General features: G+C 39.1%; 1 protein-coding gene across 1 annotated transcript; it reads left to right on the top strand.

Moving 5' to 3' along the window:
* Positions 1 to 37: 37 nt before the first annotated feature.
* LOC139163389 (uncharacterized) lies at positions 38 to 19,262 on the top strand. The gene is made up of 12 exons (XM_070744239.1): positions 38 to 167; positions 801 to 1,079; positions 1,635 to 1,913; positions 2,501 to 2,779; positions 3,320 to 3,769; positions 4,340 to 4,618; positions 5,376 to 5,831; positions 6,406 to 6,687; positions 10,054 to 10,299; positions 13,539 to 13,574; positions 14,583 to 14,685; positions 18,803 to 19,262. The coding sequence occupies exons 1-12, from the start codon at positions 38 to 40 to the stop codon at positions 18,972 to 18,974; spliced, it is 2,991 nt and encodes a 996-aa protein (XP_070600340.1). The 3' UTR covers positions 18,975 to 19,262.
* Positions 19,263 to 19,976: the final 714 nt, after the last annotated feature.

Consider the following 19,976-nt stretch of genomic DNA (forward strand, 5'->3'; position numbering starts at 1 on the left):
CACAACAATTCCCGCTTCCACTAGTAGCCACACTCCCATGCCTACAACTATCACTTCCACCACCTCAATACCCAGCAGCACGATTACGTTTACCACTACAACAAGCATCCAAACCACTAGTACACAGCCTTCTTCAACCTCAACAACACCAACAAAGAGCACCAGTGGTAAATTGAGTTGTTTGGTTTAGCAACACTGTCAACTATACTGCTCTGATGTGGCCTTTCAGACATCTGAAATGTTGTGTCCCCTGGCCTCTCATTTGAGGCATGATACAATTGTGCATCAAAATCAAGGATACACCCATTTTCTTGGGTTGGTCAGCTGCTTATTGATATCCTTCCTTTCATCGTGCAGAGAGGGACGGCATACAAATCCAATAAATTATTATTATTATTATTATTATTATTATTATTATTATTATTATTACTATTATTATTATTATTATTATTATTATTATTATTATTATTATTATTATTATTATTATGGCACTTGCCTGACATTAAACATCACTCACCCATCCCATTTACCCTCTCATCCCTCTCCCTCTCTCTCCCACCTTCCCTCCCTCAATTTTTATTTGTTCCTTCTTTCCACTGTTTGTTCCATCCTTCCACCCTTCCTTCCTTCCTTCCTTCCTGCGCAATGACACTAGAATCTATGTTGGCACATTCCACACCTCCAACCTAAGTAAAACCTATTTTACTATTGCCAGCAAACTTATGTAGGGGTATCCTTATGATTAGATTTTAATCCCACAATGCACTGCTACCACTTGTATTCTTTCTTCTCTCTTTCAGCTTCCACACATGAAATGTCTTCAAGACATACGACCCCACCATTTTCATCCATCTCACCCTCTTCTACTTCGAGGACCAGCACACCTCTCCCAACAACTTCAACAGTGACTCCCACAACAATTCCTGCTTCTACTAGTAGCCACACCCCCATGCCTACAACTATCACTTCCACCACCTCAATACCCAGCAGCACGATTACGTTTACCACCACAACAAGCACCCAAAGCCCTAGTACACAGCCTTCTTCAACCTCAACAACACCATCAAAGAGCACCAGTGGTAAGTAGAGTTGTTTGGTTTAGCAACACTGTCAACTATACTGCTCTGATGTGGCCTTTCAGACATCTGACCTGTTGTGTCCCCTGGCCTCTCATTTGAGGTGTGATACAATTGTGCACCAAAATCAAAGATACACCTATATTCCTGGGTTGGTCAGCTGCTTATTCATATCCTACCCTTCATTGTGCACTTGCCAGACATTAAATATCACTCACCCATCCCATTTACCCTCTCATCCCTATCCCTCTCTCTTCCTCCTTCCCTCCCTCCCTCTTCCTTTCTTCATCCCTTCAATCTTCCATCCATCCTTCCCTCCCTCCATTTTCATTTTTTCCTTCTTCCACTGTTGGTTCCATCCTTCCACCCTTCCTTCCTTCCACCCTTCCTTCCTTCCTGCACAGTGACACTAGAATCCATGTTGGCACATTCCACACCTCCAACCTGAGTAAAACCTATTATACTATTGCCAGCAAACTTATTTAGGTGTATCTTATGACTAGATTTTAATCCCTCAATGCACTGCTACTACCAGTATTCATTTCTTCTCTCTTGCAGCTTCAACACATGAAATGTCCTCAAGCCATAGGACCCCACCATTTTCATCCGTCTCACCCTCTTCTACTTTGAGGACCAGCACACCTCTCCCAACAACTTCAACAGTGACTCCCACAACAATTCCCGCTTCCACTAGTAGCCACACTCCCATGCCTACAACTATCACTTCCACCACCTCAATACCCAGCAGCACGATTACGTTTACCACTACAACAAGCATCCAAAGCACTAGTACACAGCCTTCTTCAACCTCAACAATACCAACAAAAAGCACCAGTGGTAAGTTGAGTTGTTTGGTTTAGCAACACTGTCAACTATACTGCTCTGATGTGGCCTTTCAGACATCTGAAATGTTGTGTCCCCCGCCCTCTCATTTGAGGCATGATACAATTGTGCACCAAAATCAAGGATACACCCATTTTCTTGGGTTGGTCAGCTGCTTATTCATATCCTTCCCTTCATCGTGCGGAGAGGGACGGCATACAAATCCAATAAATTATTATTATTATTATTATTATTATTATTATTATTATTATTATTATTATTGCACTTGCCTGACATTAAACATCACTCACCCATCCCATTTACCCTCTCATCCCTCTCCCTCTCTCTCCCACCTTCCCTCCCTCAATTTTTATTTGTTCCTTCTTTCCACTGTTTGTTCCATCCTTCCACCCTTCCTTCCTTCCACCCTTCCTTCCTTCCTGCGCAGTGACACTAGAATCTATGTTGGCACATTCCACACCTCCAACCTAAGTAAAACCTATTTTACTATTGCCAGCAAACTTATGTAGGGGTATCCTTATGATTAGATTTTAATCCCACAATGCACTGCTACTACTTGTATTCTTTCTTCTCTCTTTCAGCTTCAACACATGAAATGTCTTCAAGACATAGGACCCCACCATTTTCATCCGTCTCACCCTCTTCTACTTCGAGGACCAGCACACCTCTCCCAACAACTTCAACAGTGACTCCCACAACAATTCCTGCTTCCACTAGTAGCCACACCCCCATGCCTACAACTATCACTTCCACCACCTCAATACCCAGCAGCACGATTACGTTTACCACCACAACAAGCACACAAAGCCCTAGTACACAGCCTTCTTCAACCTCAACAACACCATCAAAGAGCACCAGTGGTAAGTAGAGTTGTTTGGTTTAGCAACACTGTCAACTATACTGCTCTGATGTGGCCTTTCAGACATCTGACCTGTTGTGTCCCCTGGCCTCTCATTTGAGGCATGATACAATTGTGCACCAAAATCAAGGATACACCTACATTCCTGGGTTGGTCAGCTGCTTATTCATATCCTTCCCTTCATCGTGCACTTGCCAGACATTAAATATCACTCACCCATCCCATTTACCCTCTCATCCCTCTACCTCTCTCTTCCTCCTTCCCTTTCTCCCTCTTCCTTTTTTCATCCCTTCCGTCTTCCATCCTTCCTTCCCTCCCTCCACTTTCATTTGTTCTTTCTTTCACTGTTCATTCCATCCTTCCACCCTTCCTTCCTTCCTGCGCAGTGACACTAGAATCCATGTTGGCACATTCCACACCTCCAACCTAAGTAAAACCTATTATACTATTGCCAGCAAACTTATTTAGGTGTATCCTTATGACTAGATTTTAATCCCACAATGCACTGCTACTACCAGTATTCATTTCTTCTCTCTTGCAGCTTCAACACATGAAATGTCCTCAAGCCATAGGACCCCACCATTTTCATCCGTCTCACCCGCTTCTACTTCGAGGACCACACTAACAACTCAGACTGCAACCACTCCAATGCCAAAAACCACAACAGAAATTTCTACTGTTAGTCTGCCCACCTCTACCTCCATAAAATCAACACCAAGTAGTACACCCATCACAACAATTATAACTTCCACCCAAACCTCCCCCATCACGCAGACCAGCTCTACAACCAGCACACCTCTCCCAACAACTTCAACAGTGACCCCCACAACAATTCCCGCTTCCACTAGTAGCCACACCCCGATGCCTTCAACTATCTCTTCCACCACCTCAATACCCAGCAGTACAATTACGTTTACCACTACAACAAGCATCCAAAGCACTAGTACACAGCCTTCTTCAACCTCAACAACACCAACAAAGAGCACCAGTGGTAAGTAGAGTTGTTTGGTTTAGCAACACTGTCAACTATACTGCTCTGATGTGGCCTTTCAGACATCTGACCTGTTGTGTACCCTGGCCTCTCATTTGAGGCATGATACAATTGTGCACCAAAATCAAGGATACACCCATTTTCTTGGGTTGGTCAGCTCCTTATTGATATCCTTCCCTTCATTGTGCGGAGAGGGACGGCATACAAATCCAATAAATTATTATTATTATTATTATTATTATTATTATTATTATTATTATTAGTGCACTTGCACTAATAATAATTAGTGCACTCACCCATCCCAATTACCCTCTCATCCCTCTCCCTCTTTCTCCCTCCTTCCCTCCCTCAATTTTTATTTGTTCCTTCCTTCCACTGTTCGTTCCATCCTTCCACCCTTCCTTCCTTCCTGCGCAGTGACACTAGAATCCATGTTGGCACATTCCACACCTCCAACCCAAGTAAAACCTATTATACTATTGGCAGCAAACTTATTATGGGTATCCTTATGATTAGATTTTAATCCCACAATGCACTGCTACTACTTGTATTCTTTCTTCTCTCTTTCAGCTTCAACACATGAAATGTCTTCAAGACATAGGACCCCACAATTTTCATCCATCTCACCCTCTTCTACTTCGAGGACCAGCACTCCTCTCCCAACAACTTCAACAGTGACCCCCACAACAATTCCTGCTTCCACTAGTAGCCACACCCCCATGCCTACAACTATCACTTCCACCACCTCAATACCCAGCAGCACGATTACGTTTACCACCACAACAAGCACCCAAAGCCCTAGTACACAGCCTTCTTCAACCTCAACAACACCAACAAAGAGCACCAGTGGTAAGTTGAGATGCTTGGTTTATCAATTCTGTCAACTATATTGCTCTGATGTGACCCTTCAGACATATGACATTTTGTGTTCCCTGTCCTCTCTTTTTAGGCATAGATACAATTGTGCACAAAAAGCAAGCATACACCCACATTCCTTGGTTGTTCAACTGCTTATTAATATCCTTCCCTTCTTTTTAAAAATAGTTTTCTTTGAATATATACAAATACATATATATATACAACTCAGATTTTTGCAATGTAATTTACTTTATCCAAATTTGTATTTTATGCTATTTTTTTAAAAAAATTGAGGACAGGTCCACCACATATCGAAAAATGTTCCATTCTTAATAATAACAAATTTTTCAATAGATTTTGAAGCTCGTTGTAGCATTCCCCTCTTGTCCTCTTCTTTGCTTCTTTGCTTCTGAATCGCTCTCTCGAATTCTGCTAGTATTATTTCCTGGTCCAAACTTTCCTTGTTCCTTTCAGATATTTCTCCTAATTCCATTTTCTGTAAGCATTCTTTTATTTCTTCTCCCTCCCTCCCACCCTCCCTCCATTTCTTTCTTTGTTCCTTCCTTCCATCCTTCCTTCTGCCCTTCCTTCCTCCCACCCACAGTGACATTGGCACTTTGCACACCAGCAACCTAAGTAAAACCTATTATACTACTGCCTAGCAAACTTATTTAGGGGTATCCTTATGACTAGATTTTAGACCCACAATATACTGCTACCATCTGTATTTATTTTCTCTCTCTTGCAGCTTCAACACATGAAATGTCATCAAGCCACAGGACCCCACCATTTTCATCCATCTCACCCTCTTCCACTTCGAGGACCACAGAAACAACTTGGACTGCAACCACGCCAATGCCAAAAACCACAACAGAAACCTCTACTGTTACTCTGCCCACCTCTACCTCTACAAAATCAACACCAAGTAGTACACCCATCCCAACAACCATAACCTCCACTCAAACCTCCACAATCCCCATCACACGGACCAGCTCTACAACCAGCACACCTCTCCCAACAACTTCAACAGTGACCCCCACAACAATTCCCGCTTCCACTAGTAGCCACACCCCCATGCCTTCAACTATCTCTTCCACCACCTCAATACCCAGCAGCACAATTACGTTTACCACCACAACAAGCACCCAAAGCACTAGTACACAGCCTTCTTCAACCTCAACAACACCAACAAAGAGCACCAGTGGTAAGTAGAGTTGTTTGGTTTAGCAACACTGTCAACTATACTGCTCTGATGTGGCCTTTCATACATCTGACCTGTTGTGTGCCCTGGCCTCTCACTCTCATTTGAGGCATGATACAATTGTGCACCAAAATCAAGGATACACCCATTTTCTTGGGTTGGTCAGCTGCTTATTGATATCCTTCACTTCATTGTGCGGAGAGGTACGGCATACAAATTGAATAAATTATTATTATTATTATTATTATTATTATTATTATTATTATTATTAGTGCACTTGCCTGACATTAAATATCACTCACCCATCCCATTTACCCTCTCATCCCTCTCCCTCTCTCTCCCTCCTTCCCTCCCTCAATTTTTATTTGTTCCTTCCTTCCACTGTTCGTTCCATCCTTCCACCCTTCCTACCTTCCTGCGCAGTGACACTAGAATCCATGTTGGCACATTCAACACCTCCAACCCAAGTAAAACTTATTATACTATTGCCAGCAAACTTATTTAGGGGTATCCTTATGATTAGATTTTAATCCCACAATGCACTGCTACTACTTGTATTCTTTCTTCTCTCTTTCAGCTTCAACACATGAAATGTCTTCAAGACATAGGACCCCACCATTTTCATCCGTCTCACCCTCTTCTACTTTGAGGACCAGCACACCTCTCCCAACAACTTCAACAGTGACCCCCACAACAATTCCCGCTTCCACTAGTAGCCACACCCCCATGCCTACAACTATCACTTCCACCACCTCAATACCCAGCAGCACAATTACATTTACCCCCACAACAAGCACCCAAAGCACTAGTACACAGCCTTCTTCAACCTCAGTGACAACACCAATAAAGAGCACCAGTGGTAAGTTGAGATGATGTTGGGTTTAGCAACTCTGTCAACTATTCTGCTCTGATGTAGCCCTTCAGACTTCTGACAAGTTGTGAACGCTGGACTCTCTTTTAAGACAGTTGCCAGTTGTTAGACCATCCAGCTAAATGATCAAGGTTCTTTTGAAGGGTAGCAGCATTGTCAGTGGTATTAAATAGTTTAACATCATTAGCAAAGAGAACACAGTTGCTTGTTTAGCAACTCTGTCAACTATTCTACTCTGATGTGGCCCTTTAGACTTCTGACAAGTTGTGAACGCTGGCCTCTCTTTTAAGACAGTTGCCAGTTGTTAGGCCATTCAGCTAAATGATCAAGGTTCTTTTGAAGGGTAGCAGCATTGTCAGTGGTATTAAATAGTTTAATATCATTAGCAAAGAGAACACAGTTGCTTGTAATGTGGTCACAAAGTTCATTTATGTAGAGTATGAAGAGAGTTGGTCCTAAGACACTGCCTTGAGGGACTCCACTGTTGGCAGGAGCAGGATTAGATATGGCAGTTCCTATTTTGACCACTTTATTTATTTTTATTTATTTATTATTTGGATTTGTATGCCGCCCCTCTCCGAAGACTCGGGGTGGCTCACAACAAGTGAAACAATTATAATAATCCAATTAATTAAAATATTTAAAGATTTAAGAAAAACCCCATATACTAAGACACACACACAAGCATACCATGTATAAATTAAATGTGCCCAGGGGAGATGTTTAATTTCCCCATGCCTGACGGCAAAGGTGGGTCTTAAGGAGTTTACGGAAGGCAGGAAGAGTAGGGGCAGTTCTAATCTCCGGGGGGACTTGGTTCCAGAGAGCCGGTGCCGCCACAATGCAGACTGCGGAGTGATGGTGAAACATGGGCATACCTAGGTAAGCCCATGACTGCTCTCGCAGCTGCGTTCTGCACGATCTGAAGTTTCCGAACACTTTTCAAAGGTAGCCCCATGTAGAGAGCATTACAGTAGTCGAACCTCAAGGTGATGAGGGCATGAGTGACTGTGAGCAATGAGTCCCAGTCCAGATAGGGCCGCAACTGGTGCACCAGGCGAACCTGGGCAAACGCCCCCCTCGCCACAGCTGAGAGATGGTTTTCTAATGTGAGCTGTGGATCGAGGAGGATGCCCAAGTTGCGGACCCTCTCTGAGGGGGTCAATAATCCCCCCCCCAGGGATTGTCCTTGGGAGGCAGAACCCACAGCCACTCCGTCTTATCCGGGTTGAGTTTGAGTCTGTTGACACCCATCCAGGCCCCAACAGCCTCCAGGCACCGGCACATCACTTCCACCGGTTCGTTGACTGGGCATGGGGTGGAGATGTAAAGCTGGGTATCATCGACATATTGATGATACCTCACCCCATGTCCTTGGATGATCTCACCCAGCGGTTTCATGTAGATGTTAAATAGCAAGGGGGAGAGGACCGACCCCTGAGGCACCCCACAAGGGAGAGACCTCGGAGCCGACCTCTGACCCCCCACTAACACCGACTGCGACCGGCCAGAGAGGTAGGAGGAGAACCACTGTAGAACACTTGTTATCTGTTATGCAAGAATGCTGTTAACCAATCATGTAGTGGTCCAGAGATGCCATAGGATTTTAGTTTATGAAGCAGTTTGTCATGAACTACAGAATTGAAAGCTTTACAACAGTCAATGTAGATTGCATCTATTGATTTACCCTGATCAATTTGAGTAGTCCATATGTTTTTGCAGTGTAATAGTTGTAAAAGCACTTAAATAATAACAGAGGGGAAAAAAACCCGCCCTCACCTGTTTTTATTAATAGTTATGTTTTTGGTTTTGCTGGTTGTTTTAGTTTTAATAGTAATAGATTTTGGTTTTGTATTATTATTATTTTCTTTTAATAAAAAAGAAGGGATTTATATATGTATGTATGTATGTATGTATGTATGTATGTATGTATGTATGTATTTATTTATTTATTTATTTATTTATTTATTTATTTATTTATACTTCTATGTTGCTCAGTCCCAAGGGGACTGCCGCTCAGACACTATACTTTTCCACCCACCCTGAAAAAAAATTAGAGGGAACATTGCCCCTGACCAATGAATGTTTCTTAGTATGATTGTTGAATGAATTGTTATGGAATTTTTTTTAAAAAATTAGAATTTAAAAGATTGTTTTTTTATGTATATTAATTGGATTGTTTATTGCTTCTCTTTTATATGCTGTGAGCCTCCCCGAGTCCTCGGAGAGGGGCAGCATACAAATCCAATTAAACTCAAACTCAAACTTATCCCTCCCTCCCCCTTCCTTCCTTCCTTCCTTCCTTCTTTCCTTCCTCCCTCCCTTTCTCCCTCCCTCCCTCCCTTTCTCCCTCCCTCCCACCCTCCCTCCCTCCATTTATTTGTTCTCTCCTTCCACTGTTCTTTTTGTCCTTCCAACCTTCCTTCGTTCCTCCCAAGTGACACTAGTTACCCTCTAGTATCTTGACCTCAACCACCAGTACCCTGCAATGAGTCAGAAACATTATGCTTGAGAAATTTCATATTTTCCAAGTTTCCCACATGATAATTTAATAATTAATAATTTATTAGATTTGTATGCCACCCCTCTCCGTGGACTCGGAGCGGCTTACAATCATTCTGAATTTATATTTCAGTTTGAAGAATCCTATAATGATCACCAGAAGCATTTCAGGATATTTTTTGTCCAGTGTGGCTCTTTCATCACGTTTTCTTTTTCCATGTGAATAACACAACAATTCTGAATTACCACCTTTACTAATAAGGCTATAAAGGAAATTTTTTATTTATTTATTTATTTTGTCCAATACACAGTGAGAGTTTTAGTGGGTATATATATATATATATATATACACATAGTAAAATACATGATGAAGGTTATAGAGGAGATACTCATAGTAAAATATATCTGTTTTATTATTTTGCAGTATTTGGGATTCAAAAGGAAATAGTTTTTGTAGGATTTGCTCTACAATTGCTCTATAATTTAGATTCCATTTGTTTTCAATGGAATAAGGTACTTTCCCTTCTTTATTTCATTCACGTTTGCATATTTTCTCCATGTTTCCTACTTGATAATGTGTTTAAAGAAATATGTTTGTTGCAAATCCCAGAATGCTTTAGTGCAAATTTTTGTCAGCTCTATATTTTTTAAATATTTTGCATGCTTTACAAATGCCTCATTTTTCCTTCCTGGTTTCTTGTTTTATTTGTACCATATTTGCAATAGTTCATTCTCCCATTCTTAGATATTTCCTGTCCACAGGATGGAAGACAGCTCTCTCAACATCACTAAGGACAACTTTCTTAACTTCTCACCTCTCAAGCTCTGTCTTTTTGATCTCTTTTTTCACAGAATCAACTTCAATTAGCACCTTCTCTCTTACCACTACAAGACAAGTTAATATCTCCAGTTCACCTTCTCCTAGAACTACTTGGAAAACAAGTCTAAGCACATCTTTTGTTCCCAGTGTGTCAACAAGTGCAACTTCTACTTTCTCCAGCACTCCCATAACCATACCCACCAAGACCACCTGGACTACCGAGCGACCTACTGTCACTCTCACTTCTACTACTTTATCTTCTACAAGTGCTCCTTACAGTAAGTATTTGTTGGCTGATGGGAAAGTTGAAGGAGATATTGATTTTGCACATGACAACAATTATTTTGTAATGTGAAAAATCATATGCAAAATAATGTGCAGATTTTTGTCTGACACTTAAGGAATCAGGTTTTCTAATTTTCATAAAACAAACTGACTTTTGTTTTTATTATAATAGTTTTTAGGCTGCAGCTTACAAAATATTGTTGTGTTAAACATAGACAAATCTTTAGGATAATGGTAACTTGGCACTGAACACCAGTGTCAATGCTTCAATTGTCAGCAGCTGTTGAGAGACATTAACTAAGCACTTAAATATAGTAATGAATTTATTTCCCATTCTAGCACAGTGACTCAGTCATGTAATTCAGCTGGCTCTGCATTTAATAAGCTACACAATCATATTTTTTATGATCCAAGAAAGCAGGGGACAACACTAGCAGATTGTCTTCTGTATACAGTCTACTTTTTTCTTTATTTGGAAATTGTGAGTTTGCAAATGTCTACTGGGTTTGATTCTCCTTTCTTCTCCCTTCAGATATGGAACACTTGAGAATCAAATGGACAACTTCTGATCTTAGGAATGCTTTATTTTTTATATTTAAATGCCCTCAAAATATACTAATAAAATTCTGTCACAGCATATATTAATATTAGGAAAGGAAAATATAAGAATTAAAGGAATAATGTATACTTTTCCATGACTCACATTGCATTGTAATTGGAAAGCATCTCCAGTGCTATTTGTTCTTCATTTTTATCAAGAGACTCAGGCATACAGAGGCAAATACAGTTTTACAACTTTTTCATAATTCATTTTCTTAATCAAAAGCTTCCCTAATTTATATATCACAAATGCTTTCCCGTCTCAAAAACTATTTGTCCAGCTAAGGTTTGATTTCCAGAATAACATAGGTGGGTTGCTTTCATAAAACATCCTCTGTGATGGCTCCCAAAGGCTACCGTTCCCATACAGTTTGTTTGTTTGTACTGTATATTGAAATTATTTGCCACTCAACTCATAGTGGACAACTTTGGACTTTTATACCATCCAAATTTTTAATAACACCCAAAGAGACTTGAACTATCAAATGACTCCTTCCCTTTTGGAAGTGCAGAATGGCAGGGAGATAGCCTTGAAGCAAATACAGTGATGCCTCGTTTACAAACTTTTCGAGATACAAACCCGGAAATTTAAGATTTCTTTGCCTCTTCTTACAAAGTATTTTCACCTTACAAACCCACCACGGCAGCTGGGATGCCCCGCCTCCGGACTTCCGTTGCCAGCGAAGCACCCATTTTTGTGCTGCTGGGATTCCCCTGAGACTCCCCTCCATGGGAAACCCCACCTCCGGACTTCCGTGTTTTTGTGATGCTGCAGGGAAATCACAGCAGGGGAATCACAGCAGCGCAAAAATGGGCGCTTCGCTGACAATGGAAGTCCAGAGGTGGGGTTTCCCAGCGAGGGGAGCCTCAGTGAAATCGCAGCATCGCAAAAACACGGAAGTCTGGAGGTGGGTTTTCCCATGGAGGGGAGCCTCAGGGGAATCCCAGCAGCACAAAAACGGGCGCTTAAGCTGGCAGAAGGGGTGAATTTTGGGCTTGCACGCATTAATCGCTTTTCCATTGATTCCTATGGGAAACATTGTTTCGTCTTACAAACTTTTCACCTTAAGAACCTTGTCCCGGAACCAATTAAGTTTGTAAGACAAGGTATCACTGTATTCAGAAAAAGTTTGATAAACAAAGATGACAGAAACATAGCTTAAATCCTGGGGAGGGGGGACACGGGACAATATACTCCTTGACTTCCTAAAATGTAAGAAGGATGGAAAGAGATGCATCAACAGATTTGCAAGATTCTGTTATGCATGGCAGTCAATGTCAGAGTTCTGGTTTTCCTGTGGAGTGAGTTTTCTGATTATCTTGAAGGACCAACCAAAAGTCTGTTAGGACATGGCTATTTAAACAAGGATTGGGAGTCTCAGTTTTTCCCCTCTCACTCAAGCTATTGAATTTTTTAACCATGTTTTGTTGACTGTATTTTATTATCTGGTCTTATACAAGTCAATGTATTGATTATGATATAAGATTACATTATTTATGTTACCTTTATCCCAACTTATGAAGTTGGGTATCCATTGAGTTTTGATTCTGATTGGAGCAACATAAACCCTGCAAATGTAATTAATAAATAACTTGTATGTACATAAGTAAATGAATGCAGATTTCCAACTTTGATATACAGTATTTTATAGCAAATATTGCAATTTCATTAATGATGAATTTTTTTAAAAAATAATTTATCTCAATTGCAAAGCATTTATTTGTGATACATTAATATAAGAAAGTGCTAAACAAAAAAAGATTAAGTAACAGATTTAAGAAATAATCACTCTCATAGGACTATATCCAATTGCATCCATCCCTATATATATGTAGTTCTCACTTAATGACTGGTTGCCTGTGACAGTTCAAAGTTATGACAGATTCCCCCAAAGTTACAGTACTTACCACCTGATTCTGGAATTCTGATGAATGCACACATCACTGTGGTCACATGGACACATTTTGAATATTTAGCAACCAGCTCCCTTTATGGTCAGTTGCAGTGTTCCATAGTCATGTGATCACATTTTACAACTTTTTTGCCAGTTGTTTTCAGCAGGTTTCTGGCAAGAATTACCCATAGAAATATGTGGATTTGCTTCTGTATTGCAGAGTTCACTTAATAATTGCAAAAATGTCATAAAATCAGGTCCAGTCCCCTGGGTGTCTCAACTTACGTAATGACTTACAGAAAAAATTCTGAGCTCCATTACTGCTGTCAGTCAAAGACTACTTGTAGAATTGACACCACACATCAGTACATCCTTCCACCATAATTTGTACTGGCGGCTAGGGAACTTTCCAAACTAAATGTGTAGGCTAAAATGGGAATAGGTGGGTACACGTTTGAAGGAATATGTCAAATGTATAAGTCGAGATCTCTTTACATTATATAATTTGAAGACATTTCATATAGAATGATAATCTTCCATAAAATGGAGCCAGCATTCAATTGTGGGCCGTTAAATAAATCAGTACTCCTTCCTCGCAAGAAAATAATGTGTTTAGCAGAACTAGCCTTTTGAAAAAATTGAGCTGATGGATCACATGATTTCAAATTTGTCTAAAGATTTGTAATGTTTGGTGACTGGATGCAATTTTAAATCTTGGATTTGTTTTTCTTTTTTAGCTCCAAATATTACAACCAGTGTTCCAGTCCCACCAGGTTGGTTAAACTCAATGTCTGGGTATCAAATGATTATTCTCTGGGGTTTCAGTCAATTACATACTTGACTTTAGTCTATTTAAATAGTGTGTGCAAAGAAAATACAGTAAACATAGGCCTACATACTTAACTTTCAACTCAAAAGTTTTTAAAGACTTCAACTTATTGGACAAGATGTAGAGTTGAACTTTTCCATTCTATTTTATAATTCTTAGAATGACTATATGAATTTATATGAATCTGAGATATATTACTGCCCTGTAAAATAGTATGGAGGTGCCATGACCTAGCAGTTATGAGGCTGGGCTTGTCAACTGGAAGGTTGGAAGTTCAAGACTTAAACACTGTGTGGCAGGGTGAGTTTTTGTTCCTGCCTCAGCTCCTGACCGCCTAGAAGTTCGAAAGATTGCAAATGCAAATAGATAAATAGGTAGCACTTAGTAAAGTAACAGCCCTTAGTGTGGCCTCAGCATATAGTCATGCCATCCACATGACCAAGTGTCTACAGACAATGCTGGCTCCCTTGACTAAGAAACGGAGATGAGCACTGCCCCCTAGAGTGACTGGTTAGTCAGGGAAACTTTTACCCTTATCTAAAATAATATAGTTTTGCAAAAAAAAGCTATCACTCATATTCTATAACCAATTCTCTAAAGCCAAATAATTGTTTTTCAATATTGTGTTAAATATGTTGTGGTCTTTAGCAATAAGGACTGCATTTATTAATATAATGATGAAATCAAAGATTAGCAGTTGTAAAATCTAATGTTTACTATTTTCTGTGCTGCATTGTGTATTAGCACTCTGTTGCAATAGCTTCTTGTAGTAAAGATACATATTATTATTATTATTATTATTATTATTATTATTATTATTTATTGGATTTGTATGCCGCCCCTCTCCGCAGACTCGGGGCGGCTAACAACAAATAGGCCTAAATCTACATTAATGCCAAAAGGAGACAGAATTCTTACACTTACATTAATTGTTGTTTTTAATATTTTACAGTTCCATGTCATACTGTTGAATATGAGGACCATGTGTTTTATAGGGGTTGTGTTTCAAATGTTACTTTAACCCGCTGTGAAGGTGTGTGTCCCTCATCAACAAGGTAAATAAGATAATACTGCATATTTTCCAGCAACCATTAGGCCTACTACTTGATTAGAATGGATATTAGTAAAATATTTCAATTTATTTTTCCAGTTCTAGCTTATATGTTGGTGGCAGATTATTTTTGCTCATCTATAATACAAGATCGATACAACAAAAGCTCTTCTCTGCACTTTTTCTAGATTCTCAAAATCTTTTTTATAGTGTGGCGACTAAACCTGTATGCAATATACTCCAGGAGTGGTCTAACTAAGGCTTTCTAGAGTGGTATTAGTACCTCATTCGATCTTGATTGTATTCCTCTGTTGACGCAAATTAGGATTACATTGGCTTTTGGGGCTGCCGCTGTATACTGTTGGCTCATGTTTTGCTGGTTGTCCATTAGGAATCCAAGATCTCTCTCACAGTCACTGCTATTAAGCCTGGTTTCACCCAGTTTATATTTATACTTTTGGGTTTTTTAAGTGTAGGACTTTACCTTTTTCTAAATTGAATTTCATTTTGTTAGATAGGGCCCAGCACTCAAGTCTGTCAAGATCAATCTAGATCTTGAGCCTATCTTCTAGGGCAGTGATGGCAAACCTTTTTTTCTTTTGCTTGGATGCCAAAATGGTGTAAGCATGTGTGATAGTGTGCATGTGCGTGCCCACACCCATAATGCAATGTACTTCCCTCACGCATGAGCATACAACCCTCTCACCAGCTGCCCCCTCCCCCCGCCATACATGCACTGATGCCTCTGGACTTTCGATAGCCTATTGGGTCCATTTTTTGCCATCCACAGGCTCCAGAGGCTTTCCTGAAGCCTGGCTAGAGTGAAAATGGCCGCCCCCACTCTCTCCAGAAGACTGAAAATCAGCTGGCCAGCATGTAATACCTTGTGTGCCCCCAGAGATAGATCCGCATGCCAAATGTGTCATAGATTTACCCTCACAGTTCTAGGGTGTTAGCTATTGAATGCCTTTCTGAAATCTATGTATATTATGTCCACGGTGTTTCACTGATCTACTAATTTAGTCATGATGTTGAAAAATGAAATGAGATTGGTTTGACACGATCTGTTTTTAACAAATCTGCTGGCTGCTAGTTATTACTTTATTCGTTTCTAGGTATTGACAGATCTGTTTTTTAATTCTTTTTTTCCAGTATCTTCCTTGGTATTGATGTTAGGTGATTGGTCTGTAGTTTTCTGGGTTGTTGTTTTTTCCCCCCTTTTTTGAAGATGGGAACCAGATCAGCTCTTTTCTGATGGAGTCATTGCAGGATGCTAAGATGTCTGCCTTCACAGTGTTTATTGCTTTTTAAGTGGGGATTAGATGTTTTCCAAGCAGCAAAAGGTAGAAGAAAGTAACAGCATTTTCATTGGTGAATTATCCCCGCAATTCCTTAAGAGCATACTGTTGATTCAACTTAGATGAGATCACCAGCCAGGGGTAATGTCCTAAATCACCCTGGCTATATGAACTGGGTAAGATCATGTAGGTATGACAGGCCCGTTTGAAGTAGGCAGTTTGCTGCACACAACCTTCACATGGCCTCCATCTCTACACTTTTCCAATCTTCCAGTGTTTCAGCATTTTTTAAAGATCTGGTGCATTGGTTCTGAGATGACATCTATAAGCTCCTTTACTAATTTGGGTATAATCCATCTGGTCCTGGCGATTTGTATTCATCACGTTCAGACACGTGTTCTCTTACTGGTTTGGGGTTTTTTTTCTTTTGGCTTATCTTAACTTCAGTTTCCAGTCTGTTTTTTGCAGTTATATTTCAGGTAAATTGGACTATAGTTTCTTTTTGTCTGAAGACCGATGCAAAGAATGAGTTAAGCAGCTCTGCTTTTTCTCTCTTGTCTTTTACTTCCTTGCTGTCTTCTTTTTAGTAGACCAACTGTTTCCTTGATTATTTTCTTGTTATTTATATGTTGGAAGAAACTTTTTAAATTATCTTTGACTTTTGTTGCAAGTCTTTGTTCATTCTGGGCCTTTGCTTTCCTTACTACTTCTTTACAGATTCTGGCTATCTGATGATATTTTGGCTTAGTTATGTGTCCCTCTTTCCATTTTTTGTCCTTTTTCCATTCAATTTGTTAGAGATCTTTATACAGCCATTTGGTTTCTTCTTGGATTTCTTGTTTTTATTGTATTATACTATCGTGCAATATCAATATCAACTTTATTTGATTAGTCAATCGACCATATCAAAGCGAGGAAAAGGACCACATCGGTCGTCATAAAACTGTGACTGGTTAAAATACAATAAAATTGGCTAAAATAGAGGGAATTTGAATAAATAATAAGTTAAAATGCAGTATAATATGCTAAAATTGAGTAGTAAAACATGAGAATATAACTCATGTAAAGGATTATATTAAACAAATCTAAGATACTGACATAAAATATTCTTAAGTGAGTTCATCTCCTTTGCAATATGTGTATAGTATTGGGCTTTTATAATATTTTGCAGTTTCCAAAAAATCTTGAGTTGTTTATCTCTTTAGGACTTTCATCCAAGGAGTTTTTCCCAAGTTCTGAGTTTATCAAAATCAGCTCTTTTAAAATCTAAGACTTTGGTATCATTGTGTTCTATTGTTTGCGTTTGCATTATGTTGAATTCTAGTATGATATGATCACTCTCCCCCAAAGTTCCTGCAATTTCCACTCCTTCTATCACTACTTCTCTATTTGTAAGTATTAAGTCCAGCATGGCGGTCCTCTAGTTCCCTCCTCTACCTTTTGGACAACAAAGTTGTCAGCTATGTTGGTTAGGAACCTATTTGATTTCTCACTTGGTGCAGAATTATTTTTCCATTTGGTATAATTCGGTATAGTAATTTGGTATACTATTGTTTAGCTACTTTTAAAAAGCTGACTGGATCACTGGAAGGAAATAATATTAACGTAGTATATGCATGTATGATATTCCACATAGTACTCAGAAAAATGTCAAAGTATGTTTCCCTTTCATAATGATTGATCAAAACTTTTAGAAATGTTTTAGACATTTTTCAAAGGGCTATATCTGTCACATAGGGTTACACACAGACACACAAATATACTACACATTTTACATAAAATATGTAAATATTTTATGTAAAAAAATAGTGTGGTTGGGCGGTAGGAAAAGCAAGTAGGATGCTTGGCTGCATAGCTAGAGGTATAACAATCAGGAAGAGGGAGATTGTGATCCCGCTATATAGAGTGCTGGTGAGACCACATTTGGAATACTGTGTTCAGTTCTGGAGACCTCACCTATAAAAAGATATTGACAAAATTGAACGGGTCCAAAGACGGGCTACAAGAATGGTGGAAGGTCTTAAGCATAAAACGTATCAGGAAAGACTTAATGAACACAATCTGTATAGTCTGGAGGACAGAAGGAAAAGGGGGGACATGATCGAAACATTTAAATATGTCAAAGGGTTAAATAAGGTTCAGGAGGGAAGTGAACACAAGAACAAGAGGACACAATCTGAAGTTAGTTGGGGGACATGAGAAAATATTATTTTACTGAAAGAGTAGTAGATCTTGGAACAAACTTCCAGCAGACGTGGTTGGTAAATCCACAGCAACTGAATTTAAACATGCCTGGGATAAACATAGATCCATCCTAAGATAAAATACAAAAAATAGTATAAGGGCAGACTAGATGGACCATGAGGTCTTTTTCTGCCGTCAGTCTTTTATGTTTCTATGTAAATAATTCTGACATGATATATTTCCTAAGTTTAGGGTATCTTTAGGTACAGAAAGCTGTACAATATATCAAACTATTTGCCTGTTGAGTTACTTAGAACTGTGGTGGTGCTAACTCTGCATTCCACTGCCAGGAGTTTGATCCTAACTGGCTCAAGATTGACTCAGCCTACCATCCTTCTGTGGTTGGTAAAATGAGGGCCCAGACTGTTGGGGGTAACATGCTGACTCTGGAAACCACTTAGAGGGCTGTAAAGCAATATGAAATGATACATGTCTAAATGCTATTGATCAATAGTATTAATATTATTAACCCTTTCTTACATTTACAATATCCAAGGAAACAATTTCTGTATTTTTAAACTAATTACCTTGGTAAACACATGCATACCTCATCAAAAATAACACTTTTCTTATTCACAGGCAGAAGAATGCAAGGATAGAAAAACAATGCAAGTGCTGCGTGCCAACAACTTTCTACAAGAAGGAAATAGAGATGCCGTGTCCCGATCCAGATAATCCAAATGAACGACTTTATACACATATCCTTATATTTGGTGAATGTGTATGCCAAGCAGAGAGATGTGTACACTAGCCAAATTCACCATGATCAAACCTCTAAAGCAATATTGAAAATAAACCATCAGTTGCTATTTACTTGTACCTAAAGTCTGGAATTAAGAGTCCCTTTGTTTACATTAATTTGTCCAAACTCTGAGAAGGCAGCTCCTCTTTTAAGAGCAGTGCTGATAACAAATTATGTTAATTTATTATTTGGGAGACAGGAAACTGAAATGAATTTTGCCTTATTTATAAGGCTTTCATCAAATTAATATCTACCTGTGTAAAATAATTGACTGTTTTAATAAAGATATTAGCAAGCTTTTTAGTTTCTAATGGTGAATAACTGAGAGATGTTATAGCTTCCTAATCCTATAATCTAATGGAAAATTCATTCTTCAAATGCTCATTTTTGTGCTGTCAAAATGGAACCTTTTGTGATGCAGAGCATCGTATCAACAGAGAAGACTTACAGAAGTAATTGAACCTTCGTAATTGAACTAACACCTTTCTCCCTGCAAGAAAACACATATTAAATTAATCAAGGATATTCAACTAGTATAATTAAATTTAGTACCATTTGTGGGAATCAAATCTTTGGAGAAGAGGAACAAAAAAAAAGAGGAAAGGAAAGGAATGGAGTATTTTTTTAAAAGTCTATACCAGGAATTTCTGGATGAAACTTTCAGAAACAACTTGATTATGGAAGGTCATGCTCTGTATGTGTAAAAAAGCCATGGGAATGTATTGTAGAAAGCCCATTATATAGGAAATATTAAAGCAACATCATTAATCAAATGGAAGATGTGAGCTGAACACATAAAACTATGTTCTTTCTGTAAAACCAATAATACAGCCAAATTATATTCAAATTAGTTGAAAGTAATCAATTACTTAGCATGTCCATGACACTATTAAACCAAGCCTAAATTCCCACTTTATTTCTTTCCAGGTTAACCAAGATCTGTATTATGTTATATCAACATAATATGCATTTTTGTTTTTTAAAAATGCATCTTTGCCACTGGGTGTGCCT

The sequence above is a fragment of the Erythrolamprus reginae genome, chromosome 1, assembly GCF_031021105.1.
Source record: "Erythrolamprus reginae isolate rEryReg1 chromosome 1, rEryReg1.hap1, whole genome shotgun sequence".
Taxonomy (NCBI): domain Eukaryota; kingdom Metazoa; phylum Chordata; class Lepidosauria; order Squamata; family Dipsadidae; genus Erythrolamprus; species Erythrolamprus reginae.